This window comes from Leptonychotes weddellii, chromosome 1 (genome assembly GCF_054177405.1).
Source record: "Leptonychotes weddellii isolate Sample4059 chromosome 1, ASM5417740v2, whole genome shotgun sequence".
In the NCBI taxonomy this organism is placed as follows: Eukaryota; Metazoa; Chordata; class Mammalia; order Carnivora; family Phocidae; genus Leptonychotes; species Leptonychotes weddellii.
The window spans coordinates 25,569,228-25,592,469 of NC_138369.1; the positions used below are offsets into that span (position 1 = coordinate 25,569,228).

General features: G+C 38.8%; 1 protein-coding gene across 1 annotated transcript in view; it reads right to left on the bottom strand.

Moving 5' to 3' along the window:
• CADPS (calcium dependent secretion activator) overlaps positions 1–23,242 on the bottom strand; it is a 158,803-nt gene that overhangs the window by 126,148 nt on the left and 9,413 nt on the right. The window contains exons 3-4 of the mRNA XM_081820238.1: positions 12,838–12,974; positions 8,929–9,116 (exon numbers count right to left, since the gene is read on the bottom strand). Of these exons, the coding sequence (XP_081676364.1) occupies positions 8,929–9,116; positions 12,838–12,974 (325 nt within the window). The remainder of the gene's footprint in view (positions 1–8,928; positions 9,117–12,837; positions 12,975–23,242) is intronic.

A 23,242-nucleotide genomic window follows, 5' to 3' on the forward strand; every position in this document is an offset into this window, starting at 1 on the left:
GGTCCACTTCTCTTCATACAGCCAGCTTTAAGCTCCAATCACTACCAACAAGGGGTAAAACTCCAGCTGAAGTGGGAATATACTTTCTCTCCAAATGCAAATGTCCACATATGCTGGTGCAGGCACCGTAAACATGATATATTCTCTCTCTCCAAATGGATGCATGCCTGCAGACCGCATTATGGATCCCTGAAAATGTCCTTAAACAAGCATGATAACTGAATCCTACTTACTACTAAATTGTTCCAGCCCAGAAACACGAGAGCTTAAAGGGCCAGAGTGGGACAGAATATCTTAGTAGATGTACCTTGCAATGCTCCCTAAATAGAACATTTAGGCCAAACACACTCTCTTAACCTCTCTCTCTTTTAAACTGACTTCTCCTAGCAACTCTTTATCCTTACAACTTTTAGAGTGATACCTTTGAATTTAATCCTAGAGCGGAATATTTTCCTTTGTCTCTTTCAAGTGGCTAATAACTACAAATTCAAGATAACACCAAAGCATTATCATCTCAAAGGAGACATCCCTGCTTGCTCATCTGGATAGATTGTATAATTTCTACCTTAATTATACACTGTAATTAGGACTCTCATATCCAATAGTCACTGCTTCATCATGAAAGCCCAGCCTTTCCCTTTCCTCTCCTTTCCCTCCAGCCCAAACCCCTTTTCTAATTATGCCCTGATGCCCTGGGGCTCAGACACGCTGCTAAAACAAATATATCAAAGTGTTTGTTTCACAAAGACTAAGATAGGAAGCAACAACAAGCAGTTTCTACAACCTTACAAAGGGGCATTGAAGCTTCTTGAGGTTGGTTATTATTAATTTGAAAAAGAGGCTTGGAGAGGGCAAAAATATATCAGTGAGGTCTTCTTTGACTTCTTTTCTGTTTTTCTAAACATGTAGCTAAAACCCAACAATATCAGAAGGTATCTTTGCTCTCTCTAAAGATGGAAGTGCTTGAAGTCTCTCCTGACCAAACGTCAAAGAATATGGATGCTATTGATAAAGGAACACTAGTCAAAGTGTTTTAGGCTCAGTCCAGGTGCTGAATGGAGAACCCAAGAGGAGATTACACAAATTGTATAAAACGCATGCATTGCAGGAAAGCATGTATTTCTTTTCCCAGAGAAGGATCAATTTCCAAAATTGGTACTATACAGATTTTTCTCTTTGAGGAATAAGAGAAGAGATGGGTTTTTTTGTTTGTTTGTTTGTTTCTAGACAAACATAGACAATTAGGCTTTAGATTCTACCCTTAACTCCTTATGTATAGACTTCTAAGTGATTAGACCAATAATATATGTGGTTTTTTGGTATAATACCCACCCTGGAAAGGGTGTGACATCTGGAAATATGTTTTTGCCCTGGTGAGGTCAACAATCATAGGATGAGGACACATGTTGAAATTTTAGAAAGGAAATGCGTATTACTTGATGTGTGGTTATGGGCCAGAAAGATTGCTCCGATGGAATCGATAATTCAGCACATTTTATAAGATTTTATGTCTGAGTTGGAAAATCTGTTGTGTTCATGGGGCAAATTTCATTTAGGAATGGAGTCACATGGGTTAGAGGTTTGAATATAAGATCTAAAGAGAATTCCTCCTTGGGATGCAGACTTTTGCTTGAAACGTGCTTGATCCCCCCACCCCCCCCAACAAGTACTTTCTATTGGATGAAGTTGCTTCTTTAGAATTTAAAGAACATGACTCAGTTATATACGCAAGGCCAACACCTGCTCAAAGTTGGAAGGCCAACAAGCCACATGTCCCCAAGTACACTAATGTCTTATGTGAGTGTGTAACATTATACTAATAATGTGGGGGCCACTGTCATCCCCCATTCATGTCTGCCTGCTACTCAAGTGCTGTATTCAGAGATCAGTAAAGCCCAACCATCCCTGCTACACAGTCCTCTCTCTCTCCTTCTTTTGGGGAGGGAGAGTTAAAAAGCACTAGACATAATATCTTCAGGGGTGTACATGTGTGACAGAGATGAGAGGACAAAGAGAGGGTGAGAACAGGGAGAAAGTTGAGGTTGGAGTGAAAGAGAAACATTTACATGCACAAAAATGGCTGATTGACTTCCAGGAAGGCATTCACAAAAGAGAAATGAAAGAACATATTATGCAACATGGATTGGGAGTGAGGAACCAACACTGGAGGCAAGGACATGGTCAACAAAGCATTTGCTATAGTCCAGGGGAGAGAAGATAGACACCTGAACTCTGGTCATGGCACTGAAGAGAAGAAGTGGAAGGGCTGGAGAGATATTTAAGGGCACTGACGGGGCATAGTAACTGAATCCTTGTGATGTGCTGAGGGAGAAGGACGAGTCTAGGACAGCTCCCATGGTTCTGCCTTGGGAAACCAGGTGGATGGAATACTCACTGATTTAGGAAGACTGGTGGAGTAACAGAGGAGAAAAATGAATTCCATCGGATCATTCAGCAACTCAAATCTAACCCATAGGGATCACGATTCTCTGTACAGAAGCAGAACCTTGGCTCCAGTTACATCTTCTGAAAGAATCCTGGGACATGTTTTCAAAGATTTCTAGAACTCATGCTCTCTTACATCTGCTTGCAGACTCATTAATCTATGCAGCTTATTTTGGATTGGGGCGGTTGGCATTATGGATTTGTTAATTGCTGATACAATGTACTTTCTACACAGGCCATATGTGAAGAGCAGCACTGGCATTCAAGAAATGTTAAATAATAATGTAAATGAGAAAAATTTCCAATCCCAATAATAAAGGGATCCAAGGAACATTGACGCAACTCGCAATCATCGGAGCTGTTTGATTGCCTTGTCACTGCGGGACAGTGACCAAAGTGATGCTAATCTAAATGTCATCTAGAAAGAATACTAAAAATATTATGGTGAAAATTAAGTACTGCAATCTTAGGAGCTGATTTAAAAATTAGAAGATATAGCGATTTACATCTGTGGGTTTTATGATCGCCAAGTGCAACCAGCTGAACATACTCACATTTTCTTTTTCTTTCTCTCTTTCTTTGAGAAAATGGGTTCAGTTTTAAAGAGCTGGCCCAAACTAATGTTCCCTCAATCAGTGGTTCTTTTTTCTTTTTTAAAGATTTATTTATTTATTTGAGAGAGAGAAAGACAGAGACAGAGAGAGAGAGAGGGAGAGAGAGAGAATCCTCAAGCAGACTCCCAGGTAGGTGCAGAGCCCAATGCAGAGCTCCATTACAGGATCAAGACCTGAGCCAAAATCAAGAGCCAGATGAAGAACTGACTAAGCCACCCAGGCGCCCCCCTCAGTCACTGGTTCTTAAACACTGCTACCTATTAGAATCACTAGGGGGAGATTTTTAGAATGTGATACTTAGGCCATATCCCAGATTAATTAAACCAGAACCTCTGCAGATGGGGCTAAGATTTCAGCATTTCTTAGGCTCTCCAAGTGATTCCAGTGTGTAGCCAAGTTTGACAACCAAGGCCTTAACTAAGTGAGATCTGAAGACCAAATGCCTTATAATTACCTGGGGGTGAACTGATTAAACGTACAGATGCCTGGTTCCATCTAAGGCTTGCTGAATCAAATTATCTGAGGATAGGATCTAGTACTCTCCACTTTAACAAGCTCCCTATGTGATTTATATGTAGACAACAGTGTGAGAACTACTGCACAAGGTGAAAATCAGTGGTGGAAACTCTTAGGCCTTTAGACACAGAATAAGGTTGTGTAAAAGAAACAAAAAAATCCAAGTAAAAAGGAGAAATTCAACCCATCACCTGGGAGTTTGGTTTTTTGCTGTCCTGTGCATTGTAGGATATTAAGAAACATCCTTGGCCTCTACCCACTAGCTGACATGAGTACCATTATTGTCCTCCCCTCCCCAGCGTGACACTCACAAATGTCTCCAGACATTGTCAAATGTCCCCTGGGGGGAAAGATCACCCCCTCCTCCCCCCGAGTCAAGAACCACTGTTCTCAAAGATGCCAAACATGTGGATGTTTCCATATCTTCCAGTGCCTGGAATTATAAATGGCAATCATCTTCCTGATTGACCAGATATGTCTACTTTTGATTAGATGTTGTGGATTCACATAGGCATATGGAGATGTGGTGCAGGCTTCCAGAGAAGTTGGGAGAAACTCAGTCATCAGCAGCTGAGTGGTCATTCATGATTTCCAGCTGCAACAGGGCAGGGCTCTGCCTCCACCTTTGGGTCTGCTAGTTATTAATAGGTAAGAAGTTGATAATTATGTAAAAAGCTACATTTTACCTAATCTGAAGCTGGTTATGAGGTGATGATAGGAATGAGTTCTATTGTTCAGTTAAATTCAGTTAAAGGGTAATTTGTTTCCATGAGTCATGACTGCCTTCTTAATCTGGGCCAAAAAATAGATAATATCTTTGCATACAAATAGTGTTCATCCTGGTGAAAGAGGTTAGGAAAATGGTTTCCCTATACCAAAAGGTTGTTAATTAATGTTCAAATGAGACTCTGCCCTCATGTGGTCTAAAACTCCAGATATACTTTTGTTCTCTTCACAAGGCCAAAATTACCAGGGGAGCCATGTTGATTTTGGACATCTTTAGGACAAAAATGCAAAACCCTTAAATCAATTCAGATGACTGCTATAGTATCTGGCCTGGAAATGTTGAAACTCATATCAAATGGCTGAATTTGGCATCATACACCATCCACAAATGCAAGCTCCTAAGTCAGACTACCTGTGTTTGAATTAGGATCACATACTTGTTTGCTACAGAGTAAATGACTAAACTTATCTGAGCCTCAAACTCCTCAGATGTTAGATGAAACTGATATTAATACTTCACAGGGATGTAATGAGGATAAAATGAGATGATGAATCTAAACAGCACTTCACACAGTGCCTGGCATATAGCAAGCACTTATTCCGTGGCAGCAATTATCCTTACATGAATTAAACTTTATTTATGGAATATGACAATGGCTTGTTTCTTTTGTTACTATAATCCATAAAGATAATTTTAGAGGTTGATGGGATATCACAGATGCTATGATTCTATGTGTTCATTCTGCAGATGAGAAAACTGAGGCACAGAAATGAGATACAGTAATTCTAGATTCATGCCAAACAGACTCTAATACTCAGATCTCTAGAATCTATACAAATGCTGATGTAGTGCAAAGAGGAAGAGCTTTGGACTCAGAATATCTGAGTTTGCCACTTATATTTGTAGGCATTCAGTTTCATCCTCTGCAAAATGGTTGTAAAAAATAGCTGACCTGAAAATGTTACAGCAAATCAGATGGAATGTATGAAAGCATAAACTGTGGAGTGCTACACAACTGATACTTAATATCGTGATTTCTTCTGCATTAAAAATGCAATACACACATAGACCCTGGAACACACATAAGGTTCTCAAAGTACCATTCAAGATCCTTTCTGATAGTTTTTCCTGGCACAGGGTAGGCTCGATCAAGTGCGGTGGTTTACTTTCTGTTTCAAAGCTGAGCACTCCAAGAGCAGCACCTTGGACAGCATCCAGAGAGGCTTCTTTCAGGTACCTATAACATTCTCTATGTGCTTTCTTACTGGCTGCAAGCTACCCTTGCCTTGCAGTCTGACTGTCATAGGGAAACACAAACAGAAACTTCACTTCACCTCCATCCTTACATACTGCAAGTTTGAAAAATAGGGGTCCACATGGAATCAGGGTTTTTTTTGACCTTCACTAACAGACCTGGACATGTTGACTGACAGCCTGCCACACTCTCTAGGAAGTGAAAGTTGGTATTTTCATTCAGTTTGCCTACAAGTGAACTGTATATATTTCAGGACCTAGAAATATTCCAGTGAACAAATTCATACTGAAGCATAAAACATACCCGCTTGTGAACTTTGTGTCCCTTGGCAATGCCAGGGTCAGAATGTCAGTTTCAAAACCACAACAACAAAATTAAAAAAAAAAATTCTTTTTTAAATGTCAATGTTAATTTGTGGTGAGGGTAGAGAAGGTGAAGAAGGACATAAGGATAACACTAGAAATAATTACAAATCTAGTTTAAAAGGGAAAAAGCTACCAATTTGTCATTTTATCAATTCACAATGAGAGCAGCCCTAATGGACAAAGAAAACAGAAGAGGATAAATATAATTTTATAACTTAAAAGTGACTTCAAGGTGACCTCATTATATAAGTGATTCTACTAAGAGCTATTCATTTAGTGATAGGTTTTATTTTGTGTTTTTATTATAAATCTTTATCTAAAGATAGCTTTGTTTCATGAAATCAATGTGGAACTGAGAAGGGTTTGCTAAAAATGATGGAGCTATTATAAATGTATAGACCCAGCTTACAACAACCCATTCTATTTGCTCCTTAAACATAATTTCAAAATTATAAAGCATGGGTTGCTTATTATGAATGACTTGGTAAGGTACCAGGCCCTTAACTAGATGCCACTAAAAAAGCAATCTGATTCATGATTCTGTTTACATATTGCTCAGTTTTTTCAATATGAATATGTTTTAAGAGTCACTAAACACCTGACTCAAATTCAGTCCTAATGCATGGTATTTTGCCCATTGCTAGGATTTTCTTTTAAAGTGTACCTTTGAAAAACCTTAAAGGAACAGAGACTTCAGAAATACACAAAGCTCGCTGTTTGCTAAGGTGGAAGTCATGGCATGGATGGGGGGAATGTCACAGATATTGTAAAACACAAGCCAAAGCACACGTAACTTCTTACCTTTTGGGCTCTGGATTTGCCTGGGTTTTGTAATCTTTTCTTTTTTTGGATTCCTTTTTGGTATCTTTTTTAGCCTCTGGTTCAGATGGGGAGGGAGTTTTGCTCCCTTGAGGGTCTGTATTTGGTGGCAGCCCACTAAGGTATACATGCATTTGTTGACTTTGGAGAGGGGGTGGTCGCATGGGGCATGCACAGAGGGTGGCCAGCCACAGGAGAACCAAGAGCACGCATGCATGCACAAACGAAAGAAAGAAAAAGAAGGATGTATCAAACAGCAAGAGCAAATGCCTTCAAACTAAAATAATAAGCAAAAAAAAAAAAAAGATGCAAACTTGCATAAGGAAAATCAGAACTGAAAAGAAAATAAGAAATCCAAAACTGTTTCCATGACAAGATGTATAAACCTAACTGTGAATCAAGTGGCAGTCTTACAATATGAAATCCAGACAATGTGTATCATAATTCATGATGATGTTTACCAGGGAGTTTACAAAAACACTTCATTATTTTATAACACTTTCTTATTCAGTAACATATGTAGAATACAGTGTGACAACCCAGAGAATATAATGCAACTTCTCTCTCTCTCTTTAAAGAATTCAGTCCAAGAGGCTGTAACAGATAGTCATCAAAGTGTACATATTTATAAAAAGCAGAGTTATGCACAGATACTCCTCAGGTATCAGAGTTTTCATAAATATCTTTTATGTAAATAAAAGGTCATGTGCTGGGCTAGCAAACCTTATAACAATGGGAAGTGATGAAAACTTGTTTCCTGTTAAATATTCAAACCTATAATGCTATTGTTAACCTAGTTCTAAATGTTGAAGTTGCATCTCATAAAACCCACCAGCGCTAGAGAGAAGAAAAGCACAGGACAAATCCCACAGATATTTCAGAGTCATCTAGCTTGCAAAGATGAAGATAACGGACAGTCTGATTTAAAATAAATGTAGTCAGTTCGGGATTCTCCCACAAGTGAATTTCCCCACAGCACCAACTTTTTTGGGTTTTTGAAGCCACCTAGTTTTTCCTGGATGTGCCTTTCCTGGCTATTGGTTGAGGTGCTTGAGGTAATGCAGGCTTGTCTTCCTAGTAACGTGAGGCTACATACATTGGGATAGTAAACTGGCTGTGGCAATGTGGAAATTTATTCCATATCTTCAGAGCCAAATGGTAATGTTCCTAAATTATTTGCTGCTTTGCATTATTCAGAACATGGATCTTTTCCTCCAGGAGCTGGGCAACGTCTAAAGAAAGAGAGTACTTAGTATGGAGTTAGAACTGATGTTCTGGTCTATAAAACCTATAAAATGAGGGGGCTGGTTACACTGTGATCTCTGAAGTTCTTCCCAGCTCCATGGTTAAACTGTAAGTGTTATGATTAACTTTGCCTTCCAGCTTCACCTAGCTTATTTCAGCTCTGGAAGTGTGCTTGGCTTCCTCCTTCGGCAGGGCATTTGTACATGCTGCTCCTTTTGCCTGGAAGCACTCAACTCCTACACATGCTTCAGTTCTCAGCCCAAGCCTCTCTTCCTCAGGGACACCCTCTCTGCCATCCTAACACCCCGTCTGAGCTATCTTCCTTTATTAAATGCTAGTATGGAATATTATTCCTTGTCGTCAGAGCACCAATCTCTATGTAACACTGTCCTTGTTTGGTGTCTTGTTTGCTCACTGAGTGAGCCTGGCAGTAAGTAATCATTAAATAACTATGGAATGAATGATAATCATGAGAACAACAAAGGTAAACAACAAAGGTAAACATTTATGTTTATGAGAACAACAAAGGTAAACATTTATGAAGCTCTTGCCATGTTCCAGGCATGTTCCTGAGCCACCTGCATCCTCTCAACAACGCCATGAGGATACTACCATCCCTGTTTTACAGATGACAAAACTGTGGCATGGAGGGTTTCATTACCATCCAGCATCTTTGCTAGTAAATGGAGGAGCCATGATTTAAACCTAGATTGTTCTACCTTCAGAGACCACTTTAGAAGTTCTGTTTGCCATGTCTTTAAGTTCCTTGAAAGGAGAAGAAACTAAGACCTTTGTGTTCATGTGTGTGATACAGAAGGAATGGGAATGGACACAAAGTTAGAGATAATTCTAAAAGCAGGACCAATCATAGACCCTTGCCAGTGGCTTAAAAAAAAGACTTTTTTTTTTTTTTTTGAGGACTACTTCTGGACAAGTGCTTACCTGTTCCCATGGACATGGGATGCACAGAAGGCAAAGCTGTAGTGGAGGAGGGTGGGGTCAATCATGGCGCCATTTTCTGCCCGTTCAAGCAAGTCTCTGAGGTAGCAGAGATGTCGGTGACACCCTCGGACTCCATTTCGGGCGCAATACTCGTCTAGGACAAACACCTGGCCAGGACTGAACCAGCCCTGTTTGGGGAATAAAGGAGAGACTTTCTTTTAAATACAGGTTTTTGTTTGTGGTGGTGGGTTTATTATTTATTTATTTATTTATTTTTGAGAGCTGCTACAGTTGGGGGTGACTGGAGAAGGGGGTTCAAAAATTGCCAGAGCCAACACATTTTGATTTCTTCTAAGTGCCAGCCACTGTGCTGATCCCCTTGTGAGCGCTGGCTGCTTTAACCCTTGTACCAGCCTTGTGAGGTAGGTCCTGTTATCTCTGTTGGATGGGTGGGAAAATCGAGTTGAGGGAGGACATGGAATTTCCCAAGGATCCCAGAGCTAGTACGTGCTGGAGTCTGGATTAGCTGACAGCATGATTCCAGAAACAGAATCTCACCTGCTGCTTTAACACTGGGCCATACACCTTCCAAAAGCATTGGAGTGGGGACAGGGTGAAATCTTGGTTACTGATAAGAGGAAACAATAACATGAGGTCTTAAATTGGTATCGTGCTTTACACAAAGAACTTTCACTTGAGCCCGATAGCAATCTCCTGAGGTGGGCAGGGTAGGTTTATCTTCATCTTATAGATAAGGAAAGAGATCAGGGCTGCTAAGTGACTCACAAATAATACAAAACAGAAGCAGCGCTGGCTTACTCAAAGTCTTCTGTTTTTCCTACTCTGAAGCATTAAGAAATATTAGGATTGGTCTACATACATGCCAGGACTTCATAAATTCTTTCACTTTGAAAGACAATCCTTTTTAAATTTTAAAATGAGGATAATGACACAACTTCATAAAGAGAGCAACATGACTAAGTTTTCAAGGTATGAATCAGACATGATTCAATTAAACTCAGAGGTGCTTCTGACGTCCTGGCTTAGCGTCTTGTTTCATTTTTTTCCTCTGGCAATTATTTGTTTTCTTCTTATTTATTTGCTCGCTGTATGACCAGATGAAACTCTGCTATAAAAGAGAACCTGGATGGGATCTCTGTTTCAGAGCAGACTGGGAAGCATGATGGCATAGAAGTCACTGCCTCCATGATGCACTTAAAAAAATAGATGCTCAGAAAGGCCAAGTGGCTTGCCACTCAAGGTCACCCATCAGCCAAGCCAGAAATCAAATCACTTCTTTTGGTTTTAGTACCTTTCAGAAGCAAAAAGATACAGGTTTCCCTCGTTATCTGAAAATGGAGTGTTCCTACAAAACCTTTCATAAGCCAAAATGGTGTCAAATGAAGAAGCAATCACCATTTCGTAAAAGTGAAAATCCTCTTTGGATCTCTTTTGGTTATTGAAAACAAGTACTAATATAGGTCTTTTCATAAAAGCAAAGTGGCCTAGAGTGAACTTTTGGATAGCGGTGGGGGTAGGGGGGCAACCTGTAAACCAATTTAGGTTGGTACTTTGTAAGCTGGGAATTTAGAATTGTTTTAAATATAAATTTAATTGTACTTTGAGGGTCCTCTCTGAGTCTTGTGAATATCGCTCTGTCTTGGGAGAGAAGAGGCAAAAGGAGAAAGTGATGGTGGGTTTTGCGGGGCGGGGGGTGGGGTGGGGAGGCAGGTACAGGCCACAGAAGCGCAGTGAGAGAGGCCTCTGCAGTACTCTGATCTTGTATTAGTGATCTGGGGACTCTTCGATTGACAACATGCAGCTCAGCAATACATCCAACGAAAGACGGCATCTTTCCTATTTCAAATTATAAGTTACTGCAGAGGGCGGGAGAGTAGTCGAGGCAGTGGGCTGCCCCTATAGGCAACTTCTTTGCCACTCCATCTGCTACCCCAAATGCTAAATCTTAGAAACAACACTGCTGTGAAAGATTAAAATATATTTTCTACGACTCAGATGACACCAAGTCTTTTGTAGATGCCAAAATAGCTGCTTTGAAAAGAGTTGAAGAAATATCAATTAGGAACTCAGTCGAAGACACAGAAAAATTTATGTATCCCTGCTGGTCGGTCTCCAAAACTAACTGAAAAAAAAAAAAAGATTGTAATAATGAGAAAATGAAATATATAGAGGCAGAAGATAAGGTCCTTTTAATTGCTGTTATTTTCTGAAATTTGGGGATAATGATTAATAGATCCAGGTATACAAATGCAGAAGGAAACTATTTTATGATATTTGTAATTAATTTTGGGTTTTGGAGCATATTTTTAAGCCTATACATGATTAATAGGAAGCAAGCTTCACAATTTCACTTCTGGTTCAATTTTTTTAGAGGGCATTTGCTAACTCTCCTTAGTGACTGAATCTCTTAGCGAAAAAGAAAATTGTTTTTAAAATGATGTGAAAAGTCTTGAAAGTAATACACTTTAAAAAAAATTCCTCAAGAGAATAGGAATTAAGATCAGCAGCATAGTCTTACAACTTTCATGAATGCAATTTATAATTACATGAATAATCACATAATCATAGGAAACACATTTGAGAAAAATTGCCTTGCAATGCAAGGTAAGCTTTTTTTTTTTTTTTTAAGTCAAAGTGAAGTGTTCCCTTCCAATTTGGCAAAGTTCAGATTCTTCTGATGAAGTGATTCTAAACCCGAGATCATCAATGAATCTTTTATGAGACTCAGATTAATAAATTATTCCATATAATCCCATTTCTGTTTTAAAGACATTTTATCTACTATTTTTAATAGTTTGGCTCTGGTTAGAGGAAGTAAAATGGAATTTAGAATAAAAAGTAGTAAGAATAGATGTAAGAAATAGCCATGTCATTTAGAAAGGAAACAGATTTTCATTATATTTACATAAATGTCAATAATATGTTAACCTTAGTAAATTATATAATATTGGCAAAATACAGATATATTAACCTTAGTGTTTAGAGTCAGGGCTGAGGCTTTTCCTCTGTGTAAAGTCATTTCATTATTTCCCCTCACCGTTCCCATCTATAAAGTGGGATTAATATCATTTACCTTTAAGAAATGAAGTAACAATTTATGGTTTATAGAAGGAAATAAACGGGGTCTTTTTTAGGCTTCTGAATTTGATTAGTATAAAGTCCAAAATATATCTTCAGGAATCCAATAAAGATAGAATTTTTAAAAAGACATAATAGTTGTCCCTTGGATTTAAATGATTCAAATCTAGGCTTAGAACAGGATTTCAAGAAATGTTAACGCTCTTGCTGGAGAACTGGACTTCCAAATGTCTAAAGCACCATAAAAAATTCCCCCCAAAGGGTGAAAAATGCTTTGAATATTATGAAAAAAATTAGAAGCCATCCAAACAAACAAACCGAAACCAGTTTAGCTTATGAAAAGCAAAGTGAAGTTTATTTACAAATCATTTTAATTTTTGAAAAATAAACAAAAAGAACACATTCATTTCTGAGACAGAAGCACAGGGTCTTATCAACTGAGGAGGGAAAGGAGGAGGAATCTTAAAGTCTAAGAAACCGAGGCAATTTTTACAAGTTCTCCACAAGCAGGTGCCAAACTCGATTACCCTCTTGGGAATATTTCTCATGTAGCAGCTGAAAAGGGGGAAGCTTAGCTAGGGAGGCTGGGGAATTGGATCCGTCTCTACTGATAACTTCCTCCCGCTCTGTCTTCTTTCTTTGGTAAGTAAAACTATCTCCACCCAGGAAATCAAGAACACATTTTTAATTGTTAAAGGGGCTCTGAAATGGAGAAAAAGAGCTTCTGATAGAAAGGTAGAGAGATTTTTTTATTAAAAAAAAAAAAACGTTATCAGGTTTAAATTGCTGTAGACCAAAGAATATACTTGCCAGGCAAGAATACGAATCATTAAGTCTGTGATCCAAAGTAAGGCGTTGCACCATCTCAAAGAGGGAAGCGTGGTCAAAGTTACAGGGGTTGGAAGAGATAAATTCATCCATGCCATGTTTTTGAGCTCTATCTGCGTCTGTTCATTTATACATGTAGAGAGAGACACAATTTAGAGAAACACATCACATTTTCTTTGACATTTCAAATACACAGGAATTCACTAGGCATTATGAACGCTAGCTGCTCCCCCCGCTCCCGTTGCCTCCCACCAACATCCGCAAGATACTCTTTTTACCTCCCATTGTCAACTTGCATCACTCACTGGTGAGTTTATTGCATTTAGGCAAAAATATATTGGCATCAACATGTTTATCAAATGATCACAATTCCAGTGCATTTATGTTGTTCTTTAAAAACTAAGCACACGACCGTAACTTCGCCTGTATTTCACCAAACACTGAAAGCAGATCGGATCTTTGCTTATAAAAGCCTATTTAGCTTTTTTTTTTTAGTTTTTTTAATAGATTCTGCCATTCCAGTGGTTATGTCTAGAGCAATTTCTCTATAATTATTGGGATTAGCTGGAAAAAGGGGTATGCTGATTTTCAGCAACGTGACAATATTTGTATCCTCCCCTTCCCCATTCCCGTTGCCAATTTGGTTTCACAAAAGATTTGGATCCCAACCCTCCAAAATTAAAAAAAAATAATAATAACAAAAGATTTTCCTTGAAACCTGGAGAATAAGTTAAATGGGAATTTAGTTTGTGATAGCCAAGGTCATTGCCTTATAGTGTGCTTAGAGTTAGCAAAGCTTATGGAAGAGACAAACAGATTTACTCAGCAAGGGCTATGATCTGCCATTTATTGTGAATTAATAGTCTCAATGTATTCACACTTTTTCTTACAGGGTGAAGGCTGCAAGCAAAACCTCCTAAGGGCTAACTAATTAATCTCAATATGTGTAACTAAAATGCTCTATACTCAATCGGCAAAATAACTCAGAATTCAACTCAAGGGAGACCAAGTAAATCCCGAAGAGGTAGGAATGAAGATCCTACGCATTAAAGGAATCAGCTCACTCCACCTCATATTTACTCACTCTCCTGATATGCAGACTGCAAAGAAAAAGAATCTTATATCAAATTAAGCCAGAGTTTATTCATCCCCTTGCATGCAGTATTCTACCGGATTATGGGGACCTGCCAGGGACCAGCGATGCTGTCTGGACAGGAGGAAAATCAATTTCTGACTTGGGAGGGTGTTCGGATATATTTTCATACATGGCCTTCATCCCAGGCAGTTTTTCCCCCCTTCCATACTTGGGGTATGACTGAAAACTTGAGTTTTGGTAGCAGGGTGACGTTAAGAAGATGATTTCTTATTACATTATTGGTTTTGTGTATCCTTCAGACCTAAATCCATGGTATGTCAGATTTTTGCCCTCTTACTGTTCGATTTTTTAAATCTCTAGTCATTTTCCATAGAAGCAGCAAGCGGTCAGTGTTTGAACAGGATGTGTTGTTTATGTCCTAGACACACAGAAGCAATGGTTTCCAGAAGACAAGTTGAAGAATGTATATTTTAATAGCCAAATTGTTCCATTAGGATGATGCAACATAAGCTTTTGGAATGGATATCACATGTACGGGAATTATACTAGAAAGAATTCTCTTTGCTCTGTTAACTGCCTCGGGTTTGTCTTTAAGAAAGTGCTTTCAGTTTCAGGTTAGGTGCTTTATCTACGAGGATTTCTTTTGTTGGCTCTTTGGGCTCCAAGCTGTATTTCTCCTTTGACTCAGGACGGTTAGGAAGAGAGGTGGCCAGGAAGGTGATGCTGGGGAGGAAGCCATCTGCTTCTGGAGTGTGTCTGTGTGAGGCTCCTCTGGCCCGAGGCACTCGTCTTAAACCTGCTACAACTTTAGCTCTGCACCAGCAGGAGGACAGTCCTGCAGTCCAGGGGACACTCTCCAACCCACGGGACAGATTATGCCCTCCCACCGCCCTCCGGTCAGTCCCAGGTCCGTTGAGTTTAGGAAAAATAACAGTGGGGTACACAAATTGCTCATCCTATTTCATCCTCATAAAAAGCCTCACCCACCTTGTGCCTCCCAATTTTAACAGATAGATGAGGCATTTTGGCTAGCACCAGCTTCTTGCTCTCAAATTTCTCAGAAGAGGCTTGCAAGCTGACAAATCGGCCCAGGCCTTACTTTGCCAGTTTGGCTCGCTATTTTATTGCTCTTCAATTACGATGGTGCAACTGGTCATTTAGCTCAGAGAGAAGGGGGCTCTTTCGTAGCTGTTAAAAATATGACATGTTTCAAGTCTCTTTTTCGTTATTTGTTGAACCTCTTGAAAAGTTTGCGGTGAACTATTTCGCCTTGCTGTCTGCCCACTCAGGAAACAGATCTGAAAAGACAACTTGGCTCCTCTGAGGGACCTGGATAGAGACCCACTCCCCGCCCCCCTGATGCATCACAATACAGCTTCACGGGGCTAATTCCTGGCTGAGAGTACATCTAAAGAACAATTTCGCTTTTACTTACGTTTTAAAAAAGCAGGCTTACAGAAAAATATGCTTAAAATCAGCCTGCTTTCCTTTTCAGAAAGCAACTCTGTCAACATAAAAATTCCTTTTTCCTTCTTCCTTTCTTCCTTTCCTCTCTCTCGGTCCACATGTAGATGAGCCTGGGACTGCTTTAGGAGATCTGGACTCTAGTTTGAGCTCTATTTTTAAATAAGCTGTGGGATGGCGGCTTCTTGCTCTCTCTGAGACTCAGTTTCCTTGGGTGTAAAATGAGCCGAATTTCCACTTCCCTTGGTGGGGTCACTGTCATTTAACCATCCTTAAGATCCCTTGCACAACTTCCACATGTGTAAGATGGAGCTGAATGCAATGGGAATTTCCAGCAGGTGAAACGAGCAGCCTCTGGATTTTGCTTACACAAAATCATCACTTACTCAGATTTAGGCTCATTATCTTAATGATTCCAACAACCCAAGAGTGGTTAAAGGGTGGTTGCCTCCCATAAAATCTTTGAGAGTTTCACTGAGCTTATTATATTCAGAAAAAGAAAGAGGAGCGGGGGGGGGGGGGAGGCAGGGATGCTATTTTAAGGTGTCAGAGGAAGGGATCTGATTTTTAAGCTCCATCCCAGCAGGGATTTTGGTACTTTTGCTCTCTGCTGTATTTTCAGCACCTAGAATGGTATACCTCAGTACCTGGTACATAGTAGGCACCCAAGACGTACGTGTTAAAATAATGAATTTATTTCATTAAAATAAATAAATTCACTACTTCAACAAATATTTTCTATTTCTTGATTTTATGAAATGTTGATATGCTAAATTCAATGGGAACGGTGTATTTGAGCTAGGTTAGCAGGTGGTTAAGTGGGTGGGCTTAGGGGGTCACAAAGACTGCATTTGAGGCCAACCCTGTCATTACTAGGCATGTGATGTGAGGCAGGTTGATTAGTATTTCTGAGTGTCCTTCTCCTCCTTTGTAAGCTGAGAATAGTGTTTGAGTCTACCCTTGGAAGGTTACTGAGAGGTTCTGCTGAGGACTTGTCGAGCACCTGGACACCTAGCACATAGTAAGTGCTCAATAAACCTTAGCTATGAGCCAGTGGGCAGGTTTCTTAGTGCTCCCGAAGCCAGATTGTTTAATGTTTTCAGCAAGCCAAGGATGTCTCTGCATTTATAGCTAATGTTAGTTGCAGGTTGCTTCTTAAACCAGATTGCTTCTAGGAAGCTGGGAGCATTCCCAATCTCTCTGCTTTATGCTTCTCCTCTGCCCCTGTACCACTAATTCCCACGTCCTGTCTCTGTGTTTTTGCTGGTTATGTTCCAATTTCTCAGTGGTCAGAACACCCACACACAGTTGAATCCCTTGATAGATAATATGTTCCTTGAGGGCAACTTTCTGATCTGTTCTTTCCCCTGCCAGCTCCCAGAGGAGCCAGGTCCCTAGGAGGTGTTCATTAACTGACTTTTTCTGACACTTCCATCCCAGGAAACTTCCCATTGACTTTATTAAGGAGTCACACACATGGGAATTCAGATGGCATCTTGCAAATCCAAAAGTGGGAACATGTGCTCTTTGGGGGAAAAAAAATCTTATAGAAGGAAACAGAATTCTAGGTGCAGGTGTCTTTGGATACCATTCAGATTGTCTGCCTGTGTCTCCATACATGTCTAGGACCATATGCATTACATATGTTGTCTATTTTAAAATAAAACACTGCAGTGGTCCAGCTGTTCCAAATTCTGTTTCAAAGAACTTGTGGGTGCTTCCCAAGCAACACCATATAGTCATTCTTGCACGGCCCCAGTCTGTTCTTCTACAGTGTGGAACATTACAAAATAGATGCTCCTTGCAACTCCATTTTCCCCCGTACAAACAATTGGAACTGGTTGGTGAAAAAAAAGAAAACTCCAATGCTGACGTTAGCAAGGGGAAAACAGCCCAAAGCAAAATATGAGAAAGTTACTTCCTGAATTCAGGACACCTTGGGATTGCTTCCTGTGCCAATGTTTGGCTTGTGTCAGGAGAATGAAAATGAATTTGAACACTAGGGTGAGCAAAACAGAATTAGGAGGGTAATGTGGCCACTGAAATCTCCAATGATGTTTGGATTATCTCTGGCTTTGGGAAATGTATACCAATGCTCTTTTTCCTTTTTTTTTTTTTAAAGGTTTTTATTTATCAATGCTCTTTTTCATTAATATGCCTTCTTCTTCTTTTTAAAGAAATCAAGGATTGATTGCATTTTAAGAACTGACTTCAACCTTTACCTTTTCCAGACCTGGCTGAATAGTTCCTAAACCTTCCTTGGTCTGCAAGGGCTCCAAATGTCCTAAAAATCGGCTGTGTAATTTTATAAGCTCTGCAGGTAGGGCATAATTCAACACATCTTCCAAACAATGCTACTTGTTTTACTTCTGGGGCTTAATTGCATAATGATTCTGAAGCCCTGTATAGCGTGGGCATAGACAGGACTTCTGACTAACCTTGGATGAATAAAGCTGATATAGGTACCTAAACTACATTAAGAAACTTAAAAGTCTTATTAATGGTATCCACGACACAGAAGCAGGCTGATGGACACAAAGACTTATGGAAGGCAGGTACACTTTTGAGTGGAAACTCATCAAAACTTTACCCCAAGTTTACTCAGAAATAATTTTGGTTTGGCATTTAAGGAATGTTGGGAAAATACTGGTTTCTAAAGTGATATGATTATGTGGATTTTATACTCTCATTTCATCTACTTTATTCAAATTCAAGTGACGTCACTAATTGATGGCCCTACTAGTTATGTTGTTCTTTAACTGATCATGATGTTTGGGTTTACTTCATGTGTGATATTCATTTCCTTTTTCTTCCTTACAATGAGAAACATATAATATTTTTCATGATCTCTTGTTTTAATAACAAGCATATTTATGTGATCTTGTTTCAGATATAAAATGTTTTAGATAAGTTTACAATAAGGTCTACCAGACAAATGTAATTTTCTTGGTGGGAATAATACAGCTTTCAAATGTTCATTTTATTGAGATTTTCCTGTTATTCTAACAGCTGAGGGAATGAGGACAAAAGGTCAAATCTCTTTTTATTTTGTAATATTACATTTTGTAACTTCTCATAGGCTAGGGAAAAAGAAATTCTGCTGTTGAAAATAGTTATGATTCTACCGTTAATAAATTGTCTAAGAGAGGCTCCTTTCTCTAATGAATCCTTTTTATAATAAGCTAGAGGTGCCACTTTATCACTGAAATGTGGAGCACAGTTATGGCTGTTGTTACTCCTGATGGATGCTAGAGGCAAGAGAATAGCTAATGTGACTCTAAAGTCATTGTGAACCCAAACTGCAAATTAAAAGGTGACTTTGTATCTTTCTTATATGGAAAATGTGTGCTTGTCATATCTGCTTGACAGTACAAGAGTGAATGTATGGGTTGGACAATAACGAGCAATGACAGTAGTCAACCTCATCAGAAGACATGAAATAAAGAAATGACAATGATTGATGGCAGCTGGCTGTTTACGGATTTTTCTAGAAGAGTTTTTGTTGGCATGATCAAGTAACCAGGGGATGTTGCTGAGCTCTGCACAGCAAGCAAAAGATTGGTCCTTGTATGCCTGCTGCCCTTGAGAAACAGCTTAATTCCTTCATGGTCCCCTTGACTCAGTCAAGCTACTTGCATGGCCAAGAGAGAATGGCTTCTTGGAAGTTATGAAGGGCCACGTTGCGTTTTGCAAAAATCTTGAATTTAAAACTACTATGGCAGTACACATAAGGGGATAAACATGTGATGTTTATTTCAAGTTAATTTTTATAATTCTTTATAAGACAGTTACTTTGAATAAAATTCATAGCAGAGATTTTGTCAATGATCTCAAAATGAGTAAGTAAATGATCTGTAATTTTCCCTTCTGTATTTATTACATTTTCAATTAATTTACAGAGTACTCGATGATGTCTTTATGTTCCCTGTGGCATGAGCAAAATTATAAACTTTCTGTAGTTGGCTAATTAATAACGTATCTTACTGTAAATCACTATATGACATGAGTGTCCTCAGCTGATGAGTGAATAATACATTTAAAATGTGCCTGAAGTAGTTCACAAAGAAATGAGCCTTCATTTAACATGGACTATGTAGATCATGTCATGGCGTTTGGAAAATTTTCGACCTGATTTTGGGAGTCTATTTCTTTTTTAAAAAGTCATTTACTTTTGCAACGAGAAGGAAAATGATTTACAGTGTGGTTTGGGGTCATGAAAATTAATTTGACATTGAGTTAATTCTTTGATATTGCATTCCTGCAACGTAGCAACTGCAAGTTGACAATACAAGAAGATACAGCAAAACTCTCATGAGATAAAACTATAGAAAGGAATAAAGGCAAAAGACTATTTGGAAATCTACTAGGATAGCAATGCGTTGTTGTGCAAATATATGTAAATTCTCTCAACAGATTTCATTCAGTCATCTATTCACCCATTCTTTCTTTCATTCTTTAAAAAAAAAAAGGTATAGCAAAATCCTAAATTCCCACTATATTCACATTCTATGGTAAGCTTTTAAAATGCCTCATCAGACATTCAAAGTAAAGTAAAGTTAAATTAAGTATCTGCTTGGAGTGGTGAAAAAAATCTGTCTGCTAGCCAGGGGTACATTTATGCAAAACAAAAGAAAAAAGAAAGAAAGGGGTAAAGAAAGCAAATTAAAGAAACAGAAAGAATTAGAAGAAAGTACTATTATTAAATGGGCAGGAGGAATGATATGACCTTCTTCTAAATCAGCATTCAGAATACTCAAGTACATATTTGCCTGCTCTCTTGACTGGTTTTTCTGTTTCCTTCTAAGGTTAAGTCTTCCCTCAACACGTTGGGTGGACAGCTTTTCCCTATATGAATAAAGGAATTGTAGATTCTCTTTCATTAGTAACTCAAATAGCGAAGAGAAAGGTTTTTCTAAGTTTTAATTAAAGTTTCTTTTTTCTCTTACAGGTGTATTTTTAGAAAAATTAATACCAATACAGATGACGTCAAAAAAGCTATTGTTATCTTTGTGGTTGGGGGAGTAGCAGGGAGATATCCAAGACCAGAGGTTCAAACCCCCCACGGTATTGTGAGATTGTGAATCTGAAGCTTCTGTGAAAAAGCTACATGGACTCAATCATGTCCTTAATTTCCTGTTTTTGTGTGTGGTGGTCCCACGTATTATAGCTCTCCTTTCAAAATTAATCCTCTATTGGGTCTTACTTAGAGCGCACCCTCAAGTCAGGTAGAAGGAACTCTTTAGTGTTCAAATAATGCATTTACTTTATTCATTGTATTCTGCAGTTTCTTGAAATCTTATTCAGTTAACAGCTTTGGGTGTCCTACCCCACCTTTCTATTTGTTAAGGTATCCATGGTTACCACCCCACAGGTACAGCTGACCATTCTCATCTTTGGAATGGTAGAGGAAGAACAACAACACATTATCAGAGTGCAAAATGATCTGTTTTCAGGCATTAAGCAGTCAGGTAGCTGTGAATTCCATGAAACAAAGGCATCATTTGCCATTTTGTTGTGATGCTAATTAATATTCTTGGAATGAAAAAAAATTAGGAGATGTTAATGGTTGGCTTTACTCAGAGGATCATTTGATGCCAATATGAAAGCCAAGGAGAGGAGGCAATTATGCACACATCACATGCATCCTAGTTTCAGTATGGAAGCTTACATTTCAAACCTACGTTCAGGAAAATAACATGAAAAGTTTTACTACAAAGTCTAGACATGAGGAGATTTAAGAGGAGAGGGAGGAAGCACATTGCAGGTGTCAGATAATCTAGTCTGATTATCTGAGCTGTGCTAGCTATAGGGGAACACTTACCCTTCAGTCCAGCTAGAAGTTAGCAGGGTAAGAAGGAACAAACCAGAATAACATAAAGACTAGCAACAAGGCTCAGGAAAGCAGACAGGAGTTCTAACCTAGCAGCTAAAGTTCTTGGGTTTGAGCAAAGACTGAACAAGAAAACTTAAATGAAACAAAATAAAACAAAAACCAAAATCAACCCCCCCCAAACCAACAGTAACCAAGACCCCACTAACTGTTGAAGGCTGTTTGGGTGGTAGTAAAAATAGAACAATTCTCAAAAACATCTGACTTTGGGGATGTATGATGTGATTAACAGTTATTAGTTGAGAAACAGACATTAAAAGGAGACTAATCGCAAGTGATACATCAAGTAATCACTGACCAAAGAGCAAAGCTTAAAATGCCCCCTTCCCCCACTCTGAATGAGAATGGAGGTACGGGTTTTCACTGTTCCTCTAACACAGACTGGACAGGAATCTGGTGTCTTGATGAGAGGCCACATGGCATAAGAAATTGTGGCAGCACTCAACAACAGGTTTGAACACAGTTTCCAAGGTGAGCAATATTGGCCTTATTAAAAATTGGAAAATCGCAAATATTTGTTTAAAAACGTTGTATAGCTAGCCACTGACTTAATTTTTTCAAGTTTAAACCAAAATAAAAGGGGAAAAATTAAATCAACAACAACACACACCAAAAAAAACCACAAAAGAACAAAAAAGTTTTAAAGTTTGGTGGAACCCTCCCCAAATCATTGTAGAGTCACATACAAACTAATGAATAGCAGGATCTATTTTTTCGGTTTTTACAATTCCATATAAATACTCCACTCCACTCTTTCTTAGACGTGTCTTTTCATTTTAAAAATTGCAAAAAATAAAAACTGCACCCAGAAGTCTGTCAAACTGAATTTAGAAAGACCCAAATAAACTCATAATTACTCCCGAGCTTCCCAAACTGCAAAATGTTCCATTCTCAAGTTTCCCCTTAAGCAGACAGCGACATGACAAGACTGGAGTGTTTATTTTTCTCTACCCGAAAAACCTCTCCCATTTTTCTGTAGCTTCCCTTTGCCAACTAAGACTAATAAAGGGATTACAAAAGTTAACTCACTGAAACGTTCTTAAAAATCATTCACTTGCAAGAATGGCAAAGACTTCGAACAAATATTAGAAACCAGGATTTGATGAAATGTGTACAGGACTAGGTATTTAACAATGACCCTTACCTTTTAGAAGTCAAGGAAACCTTTTTAAAATGCAATACTTGATTGTGTTTACTCTTTGTGTTATAGAACATGTGACTGAATGTTTATGATGTGACATTATAGTCTGAGAAGCAGCTATCAGTGATGGATCAAAGTTTGCTGTTTATTACTATGTTGTGATTGTTTTTCATTTCCCTAGAACCTTGCTTTGTTGTGCCAGGTGACCAACCTGTCCCAGTTTGCCTAGGACCAAGGAGTTTCTGGAGACACAGAACTTTCAGTGCTAAAACCAGGGAATTTGCAGGCAAATCTGGATAAGGTGGTAACTCTTAAGTATGAATCAACCCTGTGAGTTTGACTGCTACCCACAAATGAGGCCTGATCTGTTTAATAGGGATGGTTTGAATTTAACAAATTAAATGCAGCTGTAAAGTAATTGTGACATAACCACTATTCTGTAACAGATTCCAGTAAAAATTAGGATATACTCTCAAACCCCCAGCCAGTTTTTGGTTGTAATGCATCACTAACTCAGTGACCCCAGGGAATGCAGAGCTCCTTTTTCCTTTTTTGATCTTTATCATTGGTTTTATATACACCTAACTCCAAATGATCAGGTGCAGAAGGCTAGGTTGGTTAAAATTCTGACTGGATTCCTCTGCTAAATTGTGGGAACAGAAGGCTCATTTGCTGGTACTCTGGTTGCAGTTTTTATTAAGAGCCTAAACTAGCAATAGACAGAATCTGGAGTGGTATTGAGCCTCTGTTTCAGGAGTAGTGAAGTAACTATGGGATTACTGGGTTCAACATTATT